At 41.3% G+C, this 17,922-nt stretch overlaps 1 protein-coding gene across 4 annotated transcripts in view; it reads left to right on the plus strand.

Annotated features, from left to right (window-relative positions):
- fbln2 (fibulin 2) overlaps positions 1 to 17,922 on the plus strand; it is a 215,866-nt gene that overhangs the window by 91,642 nt on the left and 106,302 nt on the right. For all 4 annotated transcript variants that reach the window (XM_073072167.1, XM_073072165.1, XM_073072164.1 and 1 more), the window contains exon 5: positions 12,605 to 12,713. In XM_073072167.1, the coding sequence (XP_072928268.1) occupies positions 12,605 to 12,713 (109 nt within the window). The remainder of the gene's footprint in view (positions 1 to 12,604; positions 12,714 to 17,922) is intronic.

Below are 17,922 nucleotides of genomic sequence, written 5' to 3' on the forward strand. Positions count from 1 at the left end.
CCCACTGTGTCTGTCTCAGTTTCTTGCCAGCTTTCCTTAATGTCTTTAAGTGCTCAAGTGTTACTTCAATGGCTTGAAGTTTGAGGAGAGGTGAAATTTAGGACAAGTGAAGTCATGGGCTGTTGGAAAGGTCAAAGGAAAGTAAGGCCACGGGTTTTGGATCTGAGGTGAGTGACCAGAATGAATCCGGTCATTTGGGAGAGTGAAAGAACTGGTTTGAGGGGCTGAGATAATTTTCCAACCCCGCCCACCCCAGCAGCTGAAAAGGAAACTCCACATTCTTCTGTGTGGAGTTTGCAGATTTTTCTCATAACTGTGTGGGTGCCCTGGCTTCCCCACACAACCCAAAGATGTGTGGTGAGCTTAATTGGCTAATGCAAGTTGCAGCTACTCTAGGTGAGAGGTAGGAGCAGGCTGTGAGTGTATCCAGATCATTTAGATTGATGATTAGCTGGTAGCGTGTGCAGGCTCGGTACGTAACAGGAGCAATGCGAGTGAGTGAGTGTGGAAGCAGTGTATGAGTGGTTTAGGTCCTGAGTGGGGGAGGTGTGTCACGGGGCGCAGTGAATGGAGCAGCATTTCACATTGGTGAATGTTGCCAGCTATAGTACATGAAGTGATATTGACAACATAGGTAAGCTGATTTAAAGTCTTGCATTACTGCCTTGACGAGGCCAATCCACAATTTTCACATATCTTTCGAACATCTGCTGGTGCTTGTATCTCTCCCACTTTGCATTTCCTCTATTGATATGTCCAGTACTGTATCGGGGAAACCTGTGTAGTGAGATCCTTGAATATCTCCTCAGTCATTCTTGGTGTCCAGTTTATTGTCTCCTGATTGTACATTTATACAACCAAACGAAAGATTGTTCCTCCAGACCATGGTATACACACGATATTGTTACGTACCCGTGACACGTGACAGTGGTACCCTTGTCACGTGATTGGGGTTGAAGTTATACTGGACATGAGGTAATGGTTTTGTGATGGTGGAGTGAGGTCATTTTCCCGCCAGTAGAGGTCATGTGACAGGTTTTTTCTACAGGGTATAAAAGGAAGACCCACCCTGTCAGGTGGGGCAGTTCGTGGCGGAATTTGCTAAGATGACTTCATGTCACTGCGTGATTTAATGTGATGACGCAGTTTAGTTAAAAATGAAGTTTTATATAATGCCTAAAGTTTAAAAGGTCACTGCCAACGGTTTCTTTGCTGATGGAGAGTGAACAAAAGTTTGGAAGGTAAAGATCGAGGAGAATCGATTTTCGAAGGTGGAAAAGTTCGACCTTGTTTGATCCTCATTCGGAAGGATTTCGTTTACTATTCTCGTGTTAGTCTCCGCTGGAAATAGCGGGAGATTGAGAATAGTATGGAAGAAAGGTCAGTACCTTTTAAGCCGTTATATTTAATAAAATTCTTCGTGGGAAAGTTCGACGCCGGGGAATCGAAGGACATCGACGTGGAAGAGAATTTACATCGCTTTAAAAAAGTCTCTCCTTTTAAAAGTACCGTGAGCTTTTGAACTTTCGGCATATCGTTCTAAAGAACTGTTTTTTCCCAATACCGCTTTAAAGACTGTTTGGGACTGCAAAGCTATTAAGAACTGTGAATGTGTTGCACAGCAGCTGTTTTCCGGTTACGTTTGGGTTTGTTTACTTTTGAGGGGGTTTGTTTCAGTGTTTAATAAACATGTTATTTGTTGTTAAACCTTTGCCTAGCTCATCTATATTTATTGTTGCCTGAATACGTAACAATATACATCATACACAGCACATTAAACAAAATATTACCATAAATAAGTTAATAAAATGTAATTGAAATTATATGTAGTGCACAGCACAGGCAAACTTTAAACAGTAAACAGTTCGCTCTCCTAGTGACGAGACCTTGGTGGTGGCAGAATATTCATTAGTCTCACAGCCTGAGGAAAGAAGCTGGTAGTCCTAGTCCCGATGATTCTGCACCAGTGCTCAGTGAGATAGAGCTTGAGATGTTACTTCAACTCAGACTGACTTTGGTCTTTGTGTCCAGAAGTTACAGAGAGGGGTATTGAGTCCGATTGAGGACATTCTACCCACCAGCCTCTGAGAGATGATTGTGTTAAACACCAAGCTGAAGTTAATGAGCAACTTCTTGGACTCTAAGGTGTTGTTTTCTAGGTTGGACAAGATTGGAGTGGAGGTCTGAGGCAATGGCTTCATCAGTGGAGTGGTTTGAGAGGTAGATGAACTGGAAAGGCTCCAATGTAGCTGGAAAATGGGATTTTATATGATCGATTACCAGCTGTTCAAAGCACTTCATGATTGTAAAAGTCAGTACCATTGGGAGGTACTTATTTAGGCCAGTTCACCTTGCTCTCTTGGGCACTGGAATGCTTATGGCTTCCTTGTAGCCTGCAGGGACAGTGGACTGTTTCAAAGAGATATTAAAGATGTCTGTTAAAACCTCTGTCAGCTGGGCCACACGATCCAACAGCACCTGACCAGGTATGTTGTCTGGCTCCCACAGCTTCACATGGGTTTACCCTGGCTTGCATTCTCTTCATCTCAGCTGTGGCCAGACAGGGTGCCTGTTGCCTGTTCCTTGGGGGGGTGGGAATCCTCAATGGCAACATCGTTCATTGCGTCATCCAAAATCAGTGATCAGATCTTCAAAACAGCCTTGGTCAGCGGATAAAAGTAATTGCTTCTATGGATATCTTTGTTCATTGCAGGATGTTTCTTGGGACTTGCATCAGAATGTGTAGAGTAGGCTGAGAGATTTCTAGCGCCTCCCACATTCTAAGAAGAATGTAAAGATTGTTAGTAGCCCATGCTTGGATACTGAAGTTGTCACAACATATGATGCCAGGGCAGACTATTAGTGTCTACGATGATTTCCTGCACACCAGTTTCCATTGCTTGAAAAGTTGTTTTGTAAGAGGCACTTTGAGAGTGTTTTCAAAACTTGATTGGGTTCATTCTGTCCCTGATTACTTTGGTGAGAACGTTGTCTCCCCTTAGAGTTCTCTTGCCAGCAATTGAACAGGTTTTAGATATCTGATGTCTTGGGGACTCTGGCCAAGGATGCTGGAAGGTGGTTGCTTTGGCTCAGCAGTTTCTCAGTCACAGATTTATTTAGAGATGGAGCTGGGTAACAAGCTCTTCGGCCCATCTAATCTGGGTTGCCCAATTACACCCATGTGACTCTGGAATGTGGGAGGAAACTGGAGCACCTGGAGGAAACCCATGCAATCAAAGTGGAGAAGGTACAAACTCCTTACAGAGGGAATGGAAGCTGGGTCACTGGCACTGTAAAGGGTTACACTGGCTGTTACGCTATCTTGCCACCACATCATCCTTTTAAGTTTTCTCAGGAATCCTTTCAACAATACTCCACTCGTTCTTTTCTAAGCGACACCTTGCAGGAATAAACTTTTAGAAGCAGGAGCATGAAGGAGAGACACAGCAAATTTTAAACTTCAAAGTTCAAATTAAATTTACTATCAGAGCACATACATGTCACCACATACAACTCAGTGATTCGTTTTCTGCGGGCGTACTCAGCAAATTTATAGAACAGTAACTGTAAACAAGATCAGTAGACAACAAACTGTGCCAATGCAGATATAAATAACAAACATGAAATAACAATATAACATAGCCATTAAATGAATGTAGTTATCCCCTTTTGTCAAGAGTCTGATGGTTAAAGTGTAGTAACTGTCCTTGAATCTGTTGGTGTGAGTCCTGACGCACCTGTACCTTTTACCTGATGGCAGCAATGAGAAAAGAGCATGGCCTGGGTGGTGAGGATCTTTAGTGATGGATGCTGATTTTCTATGGCAATGTTTCACGTAGGTGCACTCAGTGGTTGGGAGGGTTTTCCCTGTGATGTACTGGGCTGAATCCACTACCTTTTGTAGGATTTTCTGCTCAAAGGCCGTGGTGTTTCCATACCAGGCTGTAATGCAGCTAGTCAGCACCCTTTCCGCCATGCATGGTACTGTCATGCTTTCTTCACGATTATATTTATATGATGGGTCCAGGACAGGTCCTCTGAGATAGTAACACCCAGGAATTTAAAGTTACTGACCCTCTCCACTTCTGGTCCTCCAATGATTACTGGCTCATGGACCTCTGGTTTCCTTCTTCTGAAGTCTTCAATCAGTTCTTTGGTCTTATTGACATTGAGTGAGTGGTCACTGTTATTACTACAACCCAAAACAGTGGTGCCATCAGCAAACTTGTGTATGGTGTTGGAGCTGTACTTAGCCGCACAGTCATTGGTGTAAACTGACTAAAGCAGGGTCTAGCTCACATCCCTGAAGTGCTCCTGTGCTAATGCAGACTGTGGAGGAGATGTTTTTGCCAATCCAAACTGACTAGGCTCTACAAGTGAGGAAATCCAAGATCCAATTGCACCAGGGGGTATTGAGGCCCAGGTCTTGGAGTTTTTCTCATTAGTTTTGAGGTGATGATGGTGTTAAATGCCGAGCTGTAATCGATAAAGAGCATTCTGATGTATACATCTTTGCTGTCCAGATGATCCAGGGTTGTATGAAGAGCCAATAAAATAGTACGTCCTGTAGACTTGCTGCTTCGGTCAGCAAACTGGAGTGGATCTAAGTTATCACTCATACAGGAGCTGATGTGATTCAACACCAGCCTCTCAAAATACTTCATCACTGTGGATGTAAGTGCTACTGGGCGATAGTCATTTAGACCATTACCACACTCTTCTTGGGTACCGATACAATTAAAGCCTGCTTGAAGCAGGTGGGTACCACACACTGCCAGAGAGAGAGGTTGAAGCTATCCGGACTACACCAGCAAGTTGGTTGGCACAGGTCTTCAGTACTCAGCCAGGGACTCCAACCAGACCGGATGCTTTCCTTGGATTCATTCTCTCGAAGGCAGCCTGTTGGTCATCTTCAGATACCGATACCAAAGTATCATCAGGAGGCGTTTGCGATGATTCCTCCCTATTCTGGTGGTCAAAGCGAGCATAGAAGTCATTGAGCTCATCTGGAAGCTCTGCTGTCCCCTAAGTCACAAGATTTATCTTTGTAGGAGGCTATGGCAATCAAATCCTGCCATAGCGGTCGAACATCCCTCGTTGATTCCAGTCTGGTATGGAATCTCCACTTTGCCTGAGAGATGGCTTTCCAGAAATCATACCTACACCACTTGTAGCATTCTTGATCTCCAGACTTGAATGCCTCTGATCTGGATCTCAACAGATTTCATGGGATTTCATTGTTCATCCAGGGTTGGGGGAAAATCCTGAATGATTTTGTGGGGACACACTCATCCATAGCTGTTTTAATAAAGTCTGTAACAACCCTGGTGTAGTCATTCAGGTCCTCAAATGAGTTTGTGAACATGGCCCAGTCCACTGACTCAAGGCAAGCCTGTAACCGCTCCTCAGCCTCCTGCGACCAACACTTACTTGTCTTGATCTCTGGAGTTTTGCTCTTTAGGCTCCGTCTGTATGCAGGTAGCAAGAGTACAGCCAAGTGATCCAATTTGCCAAAGTGCGATCTCTGGAAGGAATGATAGGCATTCCTTATCATAGTGTAGTAGTGGTCTAGTATGTTGGGACCTCTGGTGCACCAGGTTATGTGCTGGTATAATTGGGCAGGGTTTTCTTCAAACAGGCCTGGTTAAAGTCGCCAATTATAAGTTGAAATGCGTCAGGTTGAGCTGTTTCTTGCCTCCAGACAGCATAGTGCAGTTTTGCAAGTGCTTGCTCATAATTGGCAGTATGCAAACTGCGGTCAGGATCACGGATGAGAAGTCCCGAGGCGAGTAGCCTGCTTTTTGATCGCTGCCCTGTCAGTTTTTTTATAGGCGCATGGTGGATTGGTTGCATCAAAGCTTGGTCTGGTGGCTTCAATACACAGGATCACCAGAGGCTGCAAAAGGTTGCAGGATCTTTACACAATTGATTTACTTTGTAATTTGAAGTAATTTTACATCTTCGGTCTGTACTGCTACTGCAACATAACATATTTGATGTCATGTAACACTTTGATTATCAATCTGATTCTGAACATACCTATGCAACTATTGATCATATGGAATTATGAGAAAATGCCTACTTGGGACCAGGAATGGGTGAAGTCGACTTCTTTTGTACTAGAGAGTGTCTGAAACTTTTGGCTTGAACTGAAAAATGGCAATAAACCACCTTAAAATTTGCAAGGGATTTTGAGATACAGCTGTTGCTGATAGGCCAATCCTGGTATGTGGAGAAGAAGGTGATGGTCCCAATCTTTAACCATTTCATCCAATGCAGTACCAGTAGATAAGCAGTTTCAGGGTGTTGACCTGGACAATGAAGCAAATGTGTGTGTCATATAATGGTTCTGTATAACTTGAAGTGGATGCTGTTCCCCTGCAGTTTCTGCATGTCTTTTGAGATGTAAGAACTTACGGGTTTGCTGCAGCACCCTTGACAATCAGATGAGCTTTGTGAAGTTCCCACATAATGCTTAAGTTGTGGCTGAATGATCTGTTCATGTTTATTTTCTGTAGGAGGTTGATACGATTCAATTGCTTGTTTGACCACTTTAGGAAGTAATTTAAAATCAACCATGTTGATGTGGGACTATAGGACTTGAATAAGTACATGAAGGGGAAACATTGCAGGCTGGGAAAATAGCCAATAAATGGGATTAACTGGATTGGATTCCTTTGCACTGTTACAGCTCTATGGTTCTATAATTATATACTATGAGATTAGATCAGGCAAAGCTGCCAATCTCACTGCACAGTGAAACTCATCAAGCTCCTGGGTACACAAGAGCATAATGAGATGCCTCAAGTCAGGAGCTGCTCTATTTCTTCCACAAAGTTATAACCTTGCCCAGTGCAATCTTCATAAATGAACGGATTTCTGATATTTATGAGCAATGTTCTCCAGTGAAAGAATCTGATGTTATTGTGTTTTAGAACATAGAATAGTACAGTGCAGGAGCATGTCCTTCCACCCACAATGTTGTGCTCAACTAGTTAAAAATTAACATTAAAAAAAAACTCCAAAAACTAATCCCTCCTTTCTACACAATGTCCATGTCTCATCATCTTCCTCAGATTCATGTGCTTATCTAAACGTCTCTTAAAAGCCTCTAATGTATTTGCTTCTACCACCATACCAGGCAGCACAATCCAGGCATTCACCACTCTCTGAGTAAAAAACCTGTCCCTCACATCCCCTTTGAACCTATCCTCCTCACCTTCAAGGCATACATTTCTACCTTGTGAGGTGAAAGCAAATTTTTCATGGTGCAGCTAATGATTTATTACAGTTTGACAGAATAAATTGTTTTCATTTTATTTTATAACTAGTTTAATATTTCATGTTCTGTGTTCAGATCATAATATGTATCGTCTATTCTTTCATTTGTGCCCTTGGAATGTTCAAAACATTTGTTTAGAACTTTCTGCTCCCTGTTCGTGATAATTTTTTCCGTTTGATGAACAGCGAAGCCAGCTTGATAATGTTACTGTTGTCAAATGGCAGAGATTCCTTCAGTAGGTGCCTGATGGCAAGACTGTTGGGGAAAGGTTAATATCTGCACTATAGAGATTTTTGCTGGAAGCTTTCTTTCAGGCTAACGACAAGTGCCTTTACCTCAGTGCTGACTGTAGGATCAGGGCCCAAGTAATGGCTGGAAGGTCTTCGGTTTCAGTTACTTTCTTGGTTCTACTAGCTAAATCACTCACTGGACCAATGTGTCGCTGGACTTCAGAATGGAAAATGAGCACAGAGGCTGTCACTAATGATCGATAATCACAAGCTCTTGTTCAAGTGCTTCAACAGTAGATGACGCATAGCTGGAGTAAATCATGTTGCCTCCCTGCCCTGGGTTACACATGAAACATGACATTTGGGAATAGATTACAAAGGTTCTGGCACTTGGAAATCTGACATCATCAAAACGCAACGGTACCAGGAGACCATAAGAGAAAGGGAATGAAAATGTTAGCCAAAATAACTTCTAATTTACACTTCAGATTCCATCGTTCATGTCCTTGGGCCAACATTTAAACACAATCAACATCATCAAAACAGTCCTTCTGCTTATTATCAGATGTTTGTCGGTTGGAGCTTGCTCTGCAGATTAGTTACATTATCCTTGAGAATGCTGGATGTACTTCAAAATCAGCTTAGAAACATAGAAACATAGAAAATAGGTGCAGGAGTAGGCCCTTCGGCCCTTTGAGCCTGCACCACCATTCAGTATGATCATGGCTGATCATCCAACTCAGAACCCTGTATCTGCTTTCTCTCCATACCCCCTGATCCCTTTAGCCACAAGGGCCATATCTAACTTCCTTTTAAATATAGCCAATGAACCGGCCTCAACTGTTTCCTGTGGCAGAGAATTCCACAGATTCACCACTCTCTGTGTGAAGAAGTTTTTCCTCATCTCGGTCCTAAAAGGCTTCCCCTTTATCCTTAAACTGTGACCCCTCGTTCTGGACTTCCCCAACATCGGAAACAATCTTCCTGCATCTAGCCTGTCCAATCCCTTTAGAATTTTATACATTTCAATAAGATCCCCCCTCAATCTTCTAAATTCCAGTGAGTATAAGCCTAGTCGATCCAGTCTTTCTTCATATGAAAGTCCTGCCATCCCAGGAATCAATCTGGTGAACCTTCTCTGTACTCCCTCTATGGCAAGAATGTCTTTCCTCAGATTAGGGGACCAAAACTGCACACAATATTCTAGGTGCGGTCTCACCAAGGCCTTGTACAACTGCAGTAGAACCTCCCTGCTCCTGTACTCAAATCCTTTTGCTATGAATGCCAACATAGCAGCTTCACTGGCTGCGTCTCATATCGGGATCATGAAAGGAAAATCTTCCTTCCAGTTCCAATTTTCCTGTTATTATGCATCATTAAAAGTGTATTCAGATGTAAATAAAATAATTGATAAATGACACTGCATCAGTGAACCGTAGATATGGAGGTCCTTGATGACTTGTTGAAATGTGCAGGTTTTAGAAATTATAACAAAATATAACATCAATGGATGGCCATTAAATGTTTTAATATAATGATATAAGTAAATGTTGAATTATATATTGGTAAATGTGTCAAAAGTCATAAGGATACTGCAATGAAAATATTGATCCTGTGTTTTCATTGAAGAACCATGCTTCAAAGCAGCCTGGATCAGAGAAATGTTTGCAATACCCAAAGAAGGCCACAGAGCATGGTCTGATTTCACCTTCCACACTGGTGAACAACTACTTTGTGTTTCTAGCATGCTCTAAAACAAAGAGACTAAAAGCAGTCAAAAATCCCACATGTTAAAGTAAGCTCCAGAGTGCTGCAAAAATTCAGGCCCCCGACACCAGGTTTAACTTATACTTAACTTACTGGACTGACAGTGTCCAGTGATTTTAATTATCTTTCTTCCGGCAAATCAAACCGGTATATAGATGGTTCAGGGATTCAAAACAAGTTTCAACCTTAACTAATGGAACGGGCAACGTCCTTGTTTAGGAACTGTGAGATACGTTGGGTAAAATGCAAGTTCAGAAATCTGGGTTCCCCATAAAGAAGAACCCAACTCCAAGGGTCAAGGTCCTGATCCTGTTGAGGCTTGCCATAAATGGAGAGAAGCTATTACTTCCTTGCTTGATCAGTAGTTTTGTTATGCACGTCCCTGCATTTTGCTCTAGTTCATTCAATGTGTTAACTTTGCTTTGTGATTCCTTGCCAGAATTAATCTGTAATTGATTGCCTTTGGGAAGTCAAGGTTTTAAGTAATTTTATTATGTATAATATGTAACCAACAGCTATGAATATATAACCAGCAAAAATCTTGTTTCTTCCAAAAAAAGTTGGTACAATGACTATCAGATCTATACTTTGGCATGGCTTGCACTGTTGAAATGTTGAATCCAATGTCTTTAGCCAAAAATAAAGTAAGGTCAATTTCTTTCCAAATTTGTGTTGCTACAGCAGAATATCAAACTCCCAGCCACTCGAAAGCTTACCAAAACACTGTTAGTGCAAACTCCGAGTATTTTCAGAGACGATTTCTGCTGATCTGCAACTAGTAACCAGAAGTAGTTCAACATTTCAACTGTTTTTTTTGGAAGAATTCAGTACGAGGTGATGCGTCTGATGTAACCAGTAAGAGTCTTTTGAACTCCTGTTCCCCCTCTATGGGCCCTAATTAGCAGTCACAAGTGGTATAGTTGCAAATGTTGTTTTCAGTTTCATGATTGTATTGTGGCTTTTCCACGCAAGGACTAAGGTGCAGTAGTTGGAAGTGGTGCACGGTCAGTGGCAGAAAATGCAGCTTTTCCCTAAGAAGTAGCAGAATGCAGAAGTGCTGCAATTGACTCTCGATCATCGTCATTGCTCGGTATTAGGATTTTAAGAGTCTAAATTACAGGAGATATGGATTATTCCACTGCTATAAATATTACTTGGGCTTTGTGTTTCCTTTTCTGTGCTACAGGTACTGTGACTTGTGAAGATATTCTTGCATATTTTAACAGTTTTATGAGACTGCATAAATGTGATCATGATAAATGTGGGGAGCTTTGTTGAATACTCACTAGCAAGGAACTTCCATTTTGGGTGGAAATCTTAGTCGCCTAGACCACATGAATTTGGCACTTCGTTGCTTTGCTTTAGCTGAGTGAGGAAGAAACGTTGCTTCTGAAGGTTCACATTCTGACGACTGGTTGCAGAAGGTGGATTCATAACAAGTCCACAGAAACTACCCTGTTTCCCTTGGGCATATGTAGAGTGGGGTATTAGATCTGTTCCAGTGTTGCTGCCTTCTTGTTTCTCTCCTGAACCGGATAAAATAATGTTTTTAATGGATTGTGCAGAACATCGAAGGTTATTAAATAATTATCTTTTCCATATGCTTTTTGAAAAACAGAATCAAACTTGGGAAAAACAGATTATATTATACATCTGGGCCCAAATAAACTAACAAAATTATCTACAAGGCAGAACAGGAATGGCTGTAATGATATTTAGACTAGTAAGCAAGTAAAATGTTAAAAGTAACTATATTTAGATATAAGTTGGAAGTTATTTGGCTCCTGCTGTATTGATGTGCAATTGTTCCTCCAGGCTCCAAATGGTGTCACAGTAGGATGCTGGTTTCACTGAACATTGAGGCTTGATTTCAGTTCCTCATCTTCTCTCAGCAGTCCCTCCATTCTGAGGCAAGAATGGATGGGGGTGGGTAGGGTTAAAATGCTGAAAACTGAAACTCCGCCACCAAGCAGCAATGTTCTAAGAAACAGCAATATCAACAGTGAGTCACTTTTTTCACAGGCCACCCCCGCAACCCCCCCCCCCCCCAGCTGTGACCTCCCATGGTCAAACATAAGATCTTGCATACTGCCAAACTACTGCATTTTTCTAGGTATCTGGGAACATTTATTCAATTGGAAGTGTTGTATTAGTATCATTGGAAACTTCTCTTCCTCAGAGCAGATTTTTCAGTACCTCTACTTTGCCAACTATTGAAACTATACAAAAAAGATTTTCCAGTAGTATTTTAATGAAGTCTTTGTTGTCCAAGTGGAGAGTCAGGAAGTAGAAGCCAGGGTGCTTTCTCACAGGGAAAGGAGCAAAAGGAAATTGGAGATAAACTCATTCACACTCTGATGACACACCTACTACATTCAGAATCAGAACTAGGTTTCTTATTACTGATATATGTCATGAAATTTGTTTCTTTGTGGCAGCAGTACAGTGTAATGCATAAAATATACTAGAAATGATAATAAGAAATATGGATTAAACGTTAAATAAATAGTGCAAAAAGAGATCAAAAGCAGTGAGGTGGTGTCCATAGTTTCATTGTCTGTTTGGAAATCTGTTGGCAGAAGGGAAAAAGCTGTTCCTAAAACATTGAGTTTCTTCGGGCTCCTGTACCTACTCTCTGATGGTAGTAATGAGAAGAGGGCATGTCAAGGGTGGTGGGGTTCCTTAATGTTGAATGCTGCCTTTTGTGAGGCATTGCATTTTGAAGATGTCCTTGATGATGGAGAGGTTAGTGCCCATGATGGAGCTGGGTGAGTATGTAACGTTCTGCGGGTCCCCCCCCCCCCCCGATCCTGTGCAGTGGCCCCTTCATACTAAACAACAATGCAACCAGTTAGAATGCTTTCCATCTGTAGAAATTTGCTAGAATCTTTGACGACATACCATATCTCCTCAAACTCCTAATGAAATATACTAGAAGTCATGCCTTCTTCAGAATTGCATCAATATGTTGGGTCCAAGATAGATCCTCAGAGATGTTGACACCCGGGAACTTGATACTGCTCACACATTCCACTGCTGATCTCTTGATGAAGGCTTGTGAGTGTTCCCTTGACTTCCCTTCCCTGAGGTCCACAATCAATTCAATGGTCAATTCGTGTTGTATGCAAGGTTGTTACTGTGACAACAATCAACCAGCCAATTTGCCTTGGCAAGTCAGTAAGTCCCTGGGTACAGCATCTCAACCCAAGAACAGCATGACCTATAAAGCAATTTAAAACAGTGTAATAATGAAATCTATTGCTTTATAATTGATAGAAAAGAATGTGATTAAAAGGATGAATCAAAAATCCACTTCTCCCTTTAGCTTCTGCAGATGTGATTGAAAACTGCTGCAATGCTGGACAAGAATGGGCTGCAGATAATGGCCAGTGCTTTGATATTTCTGTGAAGGGCCTTCACACTCTCCCCTGCAGGTAAGTGTGTTCCTGCACTGCACAAATTATATTAAATGAATGCCTCACTCTGCTTTAAAGGATATGAGAGAAGAAGAATATTTCAACAGCAATTATCTGCATGGAACTATCACTCATAAACATTATTATTTATTCATAAATGTAGCAGTATGTATGTGCTTTCTTTTATGGGGTTTACATTTACAAACAATCCTGATTGATTAAATTTAAGTCATTAGAATGTCACCGACAGGATTCCAGAGAAAGTCACAGGATGGTATTTTTCATTCGGCTGGCTGGTGATCTACAATTGTTAAACTAAGCTGGTGAACTCTCTTGGTTCATATGTACCAAAGTGGGCAGAAATAAAAGGCATGATAATCTTGTCATCACAATACTGGACCAGACAAACCAGGTTTTCGGAACTAATGTCAATTTGAATTCTCGAAAACTATTAATTTGGAGTGAGCACAGAAAAAGGAGGAGGACTGGAGAATTATAAATGTCACTCCACTGTTGCTTGGATTGGGGAGCGTGCCTTATGAGAATAGGTTGAGTGAACTCGGCCTTTTCTCCTTGGAGCAACGGAGGATGAGAAGTGACCTGATAGAGGTGTATAAGATGATGAGAGGCATTGATCATGTGGATAGTCAGAGGCTTTTTCCCAGGGCTGAAACGGCTAACAGGAGAGGACACAGTTTTTAGGAGTTTGGAAGTAGGCACAGAGGAGATGTTGGGGTAAGTTTTTTACGCAGAGAATGGTAAGAGCGAGGAATGGATTGCTGGCAATGGTGGTGGAGGCAGATGTGATAGGGTCTTTTAAGAGACTCCTGGATAGGTACATGGAGCTTAGAAAAATAGAGGGCTATGGGTAACCTTGGGTAATTTCTAAAGTAAGTACATATTGGGCATAGCATTGTGGGCTGAAGTCCCTGTATTGTGCTGTAGGTTTTCTATATTTCTTTAAGAAGGGAAGGAGGCAGAAGAAACAAAATTATAGGCCAGTCAGCATGACTTCAGTTGTTGGGAAGATGTTGGAGTCCATTACTAAGGATCATGTTTCAGGGTACATGGAGACACATGAAAAAATAGGCCAAAGTCAGCATGGTTTCCTCAAGGGGAATCTTGCCTGACAAATCTTTTGGAATTCTCTGAGGATAGAACAAGGATATGGACAAAGGAGAGTCAGTGGATGTTATTTACTTGGATTTTCATATGGCCTTTGACTAAGTGCTGCACATAGGCTGCAAAAAGATAAGAACTTATTATCAAAAAGGTATTAGCATGGATAAGAGATTAGCTGACTGACAGGAGGCAAAGAGTGGGAATAAAGGGGGCCTTTTCCGGTTGGCTGTCAGTGTCTAGTTGTATTCCGCGGGGGTCAGTGTTGGGACAGCTTCTTTTCACGTTATATGTCAATGATTTAGATAAAAGAATTTATGGGTTTGTGGCTCAGTTTGTCATCGATGTGAAGATAGGTGGAGAAGCCAGTAGCTTTGAGGATGCAGGGAGTCTGCAGATGGACTTAGACAGATTGGGAAAATGGGCAAAGAAGTTTCAGATGGAATGTAGGGAAGTATATGGTCATGCACTTGGTAGAAGGAATAAAGGCATAGACTGTTTTCTAAATGGGAAAAATTCAAAAATCAGAGGAGCAAAAGAGACTTGGGAGCCCTCATGTTGGATTCCCTAAAGGTTAATTTGCAGGTTGAGCCTGTGGTGAGCAAGGAAAATGCAATGTCAGCATTCAGCTCCAGAGGACTGGAATACAAAAGCAAAAATGCAGTGCTGAGGCCTTACACAGATTAGTCAGACTGCTGTTGGAGTATTGTGATGTGCTGGCATTGGAGAGGGTCATAAGACTGATTCCAGCAATGAAAAGGTTAAAGTACGGAGGAGCATTTGATAGCTGTATTGCTGGAGTTTAGAAGAATGGGGGGTGGGGGGTGAAATCTCATTGCAACCTAGGAAATATTGAAAGGCCTGGTTAGAGTGGATGTGGAGAGGATGTTTCCTATAGTGGGTGAGTGTAGGACCAGAGGTCACAGCCTCAGAATAGAGAGATGTCCTTTTAGAACAGAGATGAGGAGGAATTTCTTTAGCCAAAGGGTAGCGATTCTGTGGAATTTGTTGTCATAGACTGCTGTGAAGGTCAAGTCATTGGGTATGTTTAAAGCAAGGGGTTGGCTGGTTATTGATTAGTTAGGGCATCAAAGGTTATGGGGAGAAGGCAGGAGAATGGGTGGAGGGGGAAAATAAATCAACCTTGATGGAATGGCAGAGCAGACTTGATATGCTGAACGACCTAATTCTCCTCTGTCTTTTGATCTTATAGTTATGGTCTAAGAGTATAACAAATGTTCTGGATTGCCTTAGCTGGCTCAGCAATGAATTTCAAGAAAAATGAGTCATCAACCTTCTGTGAACCTTGTGCAAATGATCACAGCCCCACACTACATCGTTGACATGTAAAGTTCAGTAATATTTTCCAGTAATCTATTTGATTTTATCCAAGCCAATCTTAATTGTGATTAACCCTTCTTCACCAATGCCTGTCAGTGATCTGCCAGAGAAGGAGAACTACTTAGGACAGCACTCAAGTAACAACTGACTATTCTATTGAAAAATAAAACACTGCGGATGCTGGAGTACTTAAAGCACAGAGAACAAAAATGCTTGAAATACTCAGTAGGTTAAGCATCATCCATAGAAAGAGAAATAGAATTAACATTTCAGGCAAGTTCCTTAAATCAAGACTGGGAAAGCAAGTTAGTTTCACTTTGGAAAAGATGGGGAGGGATGGAAACAATGAAGGGAATAGGGCCACCAGAGATGTCCAGTGTGGACTACTTAAAAAATCAGCCAGCATTCCAGGCAGGTCTGAGGTCTTTGTTGTCCCCTCTATCAGGAGAAGCTAAAGGTTTACAGTAAAGTAGTGTGAACCCTTAATTGTGACCATGTGAAATGAAAGTACATCTTATCAACACTCTTTCTTCTATGTTATACATGGACGAAGCTGTGAGGAAAGCAAGGTATGGAATACAGGGTAAGTGAAGAAATCTGGGCAGTGAGAAAACTGTTGGAAAAGATTTTTTTTTTCATCCTGTTTTCACCAACCTGATTTGTCCCTTTCCACGCCATTGAATGGTGGGACTACTACACAGCCTTAGAGAAGGCAAACATTCTTCTAAGCAGTGAGGACATCTTCTGTTGTGTACTGTGATATCTTCACTGATGCCGACAGGAGATTTGTGTGGCACTCAGGTCCATCAACATGACTGTATACTGCTTCAAAGACATGAGAAGATGCCCATTCCTCAATCGGTATCGAGCTTGGAGAATTTTGAATGTTGCCTGGTGCCAAAAGCCACACCCTACAAAGATGGTCACACCCGGCTACCTCCAAGAAAATACTAACAAAAGCAGGCTATAGATTGATGTGGCAGGCACTGCAAGCAATGAATTAATGCCAGTTTAGAGCAAATGTCCTGCAATATGTAGCCAAGTATGGTGGTGGGTAAACTGCTACTTTACAAAAGAGCAAGGCTCTACAGTCTCAGATCTAGCAAATCCAAATAACTAAGATACAAGACTGAATTGTAATTTGGAAAATCCTTGGCCATGTGCTGTAAAGTTCAATTTGGCCTCCTTAACTTCTTTAGGGAGCCTGCTGGTTGCAATAAATACGGCTTTATTGCGTTGTCCTCACTCGTGAACATTTATTTGACAAACTCATTGGGTTAATGGACCTAGTTGGAATGTTTTCCAAAACCTCCATTCTTTACTTGGCTCTGTTATCGTTGTCAGCTCCCAGTGTCAACATTAGGCTCTGCTGTATCATAGGATAAGTATTTTATTTTCTGAAATCAATAGGGTCTCAGTTGGTAAGTTTAAAAAAATCATCTGATAATAAAAGATTTATTTCCTGTGGTATAATGAATCTGAATTATCTAGCAATCAGTGATTTATTACATTCCTTGACAAGGCATCACAATAAGAACTGTAGAACACTTGATGCAGTGAAATAATTAAAGCAGATTAATAGGTTGGAAAATAACCTGAAGTTAGACTGCCAATAGCATTCAAACTTAGTGATTTTTAATTGATTTAGAAAAGGGCATAATTTTGGAACAAAAATTTCATGCAAATAATTTTTAATGCATAAATTCTCAAGGAATAATATATTGGTCTGCATTTTGAACTAGAATTTTGAAAATGGGCTCCTCTGTCAATGACTTCACTGAATGCAGGTTGCCTTTCTCATGTTAAACAATGTAATTAAGAATTCAAAGGAGCGTTCACTCGAGAAAAGAATAATGAAATAAATTCCAATTAACATTTGAAATGTAGAGTTATCCAGCATCACAACAAGCAAGGGTGGCTTTCAGGAAATTGTATTTCTTGCAGATAAGTAAAATTCTTGTGCTGTAAGATAACTTAATGAACTTTGACCTGTGCAAGAAATTTCTAAGCAGTTTTTCATGCTGCAAACTGTATATGTGAACTGATCAATTGCAGCTGGGAAAGGTGGTTGTGGCTAAGATTACTCCAACACTGTTTCAACACAGTGAAGGTTCTTCAGGAGGCATGGGCGTTCACTATTGATATTATCACATAAGGAAAAATAAGCAGATTGGGCTGAGAAATCCTGAAATTTAAAACACTTATGAGATTATTTCAGTGAAATGTAAGAATGTGAGGGACCTGATGATTTCTATCCTGCCATTAAGATATTTCTCCTGGTGAGAAAGTCTTGAACAGGGAACACATTCTCAGGATAAGGGGTATGCCTCAAGACGTAAATGAGGTGGAATTTCATCTCTCGGAGCATTGTGGCTCTTTGGAAGACTTTACTCCAGAGGGCTGAATCATTAGCTATGCTCAAGCGTCAAATTGATTTTTGAAGTACAGGGGAATCAAGGGAAATGGAGAATGGATAGGAGAGTAGATTAGTTGCAAGGACCAGATCAGCTGTGGTCAAACTGCACAGTCAATCCCTATTCCTTTCTCTTAACAGGTATTCATGCATAGATTGTGGAAGGGGTTGACTAAATGGGATAAATGCTTTTCTTACATTTTTGACTCCTGAACATTTAAGACATTTGCAACAGATCCATCTGAGAAAATAACAATCAATGTCTAGTATTTAAATGATTAAATGCCTTTAATTGAAGTCATTTGCAGGAATGGAGATTTCTGCAGTGATAGCATAATGGCGAGATATCTTATC

This window comes from Hemitrygon akajei, chromosome 19, assembly GCF_048418815.1.
Source record: "Hemitrygon akajei chromosome 19, sHemAka1.3, whole genome shotgun sequence".
In the NCBI taxonomy this organism is placed as follows: domain Eukaryota; kingdom Metazoa; phylum Chordata; class Chondrichthyes; order Myliobatiformes; family Dasyatidae; genus Hemitrygon; species Hemitrygon akajei.